This window comes from Habropoda laboriosa, unplaced genomic scaffold (assembly GCF_001263275.1).
Source record: "Habropoda laboriosa isolate 0110345459 unplaced genomic scaffold, ASM126327v1 scaffold222, whole genome shotgun sequence".
In the NCBI taxonomy this organism is placed as follows: domain Eukaryota; kingdom Metazoa; phylum Arthropoda; class Insecta; order Hymenoptera; family Apidae; genus Habropoda; species Habropoda laboriosa.
Genome location: NW_017100319.1, coordinates 340,963 through 343,007, shown reverse-complemented (window position 1 = coordinate 343,007; position 2,045 = coordinate 340,963). Strand labels below are relative to the sequence as shown.

The following is a 2,045-nucleotide window of genomic DNA, read 5'->3' as shown; positions in this document are numbered from 1 at the left end:
TCGTCGTCGTCGTCGTCGTCGTCGTCGTCGTCGTCGTCATCGTCGTCGTCGTCGTCGTCTCCGTCGTCGACGTTGCGTTGATCGCATTGATCGACGGAGTCGCGACCGGAGAACGGTTTCCAAACGGACGGTGAGATTCTGGTCGCATCGCCGCGAGCTGGATTGTGCTGCAACGAGGTTGGCGCGCTGCTCGACAACAGCCAATTGTCGTCGAGGACATCGCGCGTGCATTTCCGTTGCGGATCGTGGGAGCCGATGCCGAAAGCTCCGGAGACCGATCGTTTGAGCTTCTGCAGAGAATTGAAGGCCGATCCCTCTCTGGGCTTGGCGTCCGCGCCGCCGCCGCCGCATAGGTACGCCCTGGCGTCATCTCTGGGCAACGAGAGGGAAAATACGTGTGCTCGTGGAGGATGATACTTGAAGGGGGTGGGCAAAGGTGGCGGCGGTGGCGAATCGACGCCTGCATCGCTACTCGACTCTTCCCCGAGGTCCTGTTGCGGCGTCCAAGTTGGTCTGGTCACGGTCGTTTTCATTCGATTGATCGTACTGACGTCGAGGGAGTCCTCGTTGACAGCCCCGGCGTCCCCGGATATCCCGGAATCGCCCGACTTGTCGTGCCAACTGCGAGGGCCCAGCGAGACCGGAAATGCCGGTGGAGGTCTCGAGAGCCGTTCTATACGTTCCTCGAACATCACCTGAAAGGCAAACGGAGGAGGGGAAGGTTATTGCAGAGCGAAACGACGCGGCAGCGAGGACTACGAACCGGCATCTCTTCGCTGGCGGTGCTCATGCTCGGGCCCGGCGCTTCCAACGCCGAGAGCAATCTCCAGGCGGCCGATGGCGAGAATCGCGGAATTTCCAGCTGCTTCTTCGGCAAAGTTGGTCGTAGCTTCAGCGAGATGTTCTCCACGACGCTTTTCTCCTGAAAGAGCAACCAAAGTCGTAAAAGCGAAGAAGTGAGGCGAACGTGAAACTTACGTTATCGTCCGTGTCGTCGTTTGGATCCACGTTCGATTTGCCTGCTTTTCGCTCCCTTCCGGCTTCCTGGTCCCCGTCGTGGCGAGACTCGCCATTCGGACACTCGTTCATACCGAAATAAAAAGTCTTTGGAGTGAAGTGCGCCGCAGGGGCGAATCTATCGAGGAAGACGGACGAACGATCGAGCAGGAATCCAAGTTAGAGAGAGAGAGAGAGAGAGAGAGAGAGAGAGAGAGAGGGACTCACGGCTGAGCAGGTTGTTGGTCTTCTCGTTCGATACGGTCGACGAAGAGCAAGTTGTTGGCTTCGCCGGCGATGCAACCGTTGCCTCCCGACTTCTCCGCTGACACGACCACGTCGGGCCACTTTTGTCTCGACTGTTCGTTCCACCGGCCGGGATCCGAGTTCTCCTTGTCGGCCGCGTCCTTGGCAAATCGGCTCTCGGACGGTGGACATTCCGCGACGCTGTTGCGCTTGTCGTTTTCATTGCCGCGTGCTCGTCGTGGTCGGTCCGCGCTTCCAGCAGCGTCCATCTCGAGGTTGCGACTCTTACGCGCATCTTCCGTTTCGCATCGCTGATGACGAGTACGACGATCCTGCGCCGATTCACCGATCTCTAGATTCCCGCTAGACTCGAGCTTGTCGCGAACTCTTCTCGCCACCTGGATCAGCTCCGCCTGAAATTCCGGACTGCTCATGCTCCTCTGGAGCGTGTTCCTTCCATGACCGGATAGTTTGGAGCGTCGCTGGTGAAAACCGGTGGCCGCCTCGACGACCGTCGTCCCGTTCTCGGGACATGGTCCCGCGTTAGAACGGGGAGCGCCGTTCCAACGATTCGGGGATTCTTGTTGTTCGATGGTTCGCGAGGGCTCGCGGCCGGACGAAAGCTGCCAGCTGACCTGGGCCTTCTTCGACTCGGCTCGTGTCTTGAACAGACGAGATCTTCGCGGAGGTGGCTGAAGTTGTTGTTGTTGTTGTTGTTGTTGTTGTTGTTGTTGTTGTTGTTGTTGTTGTTGTTGTTGTTGTTGTTGTTGTTGTTGTTGTTGTTGTTGTTGTTGTTGTTGTTG

At 57.9% G+C, this 2,045-nt stretch overlaps 1 protein-coding gene across 1 annotated transcript in view; it reads right to left on the bottom strand.

The window, feature by feature from the left end:
- Positions 1–1,371, bottom strand: part of LOC108574128 — a 7,367-nt gene extending 5,996 nt beyond the window's left edge. Inside the window, 4 exon segments of the mRNA XM_017936648.1 lie at positions 107–695; positions 764–922; positions 979–1,135; positions 1,225–1,371. Coding sequence (XP_017792137.1) covers positions 107–695; positions 764–922; positions 979–1,089 — 859 coding nt within the window. The 5' untranslated portion in view covers positions 1,090–1,135; positions 1,225–1,371.
- Between the last annotated feature and the right edge of the window lie 674 nt (positions 1,372–2,045).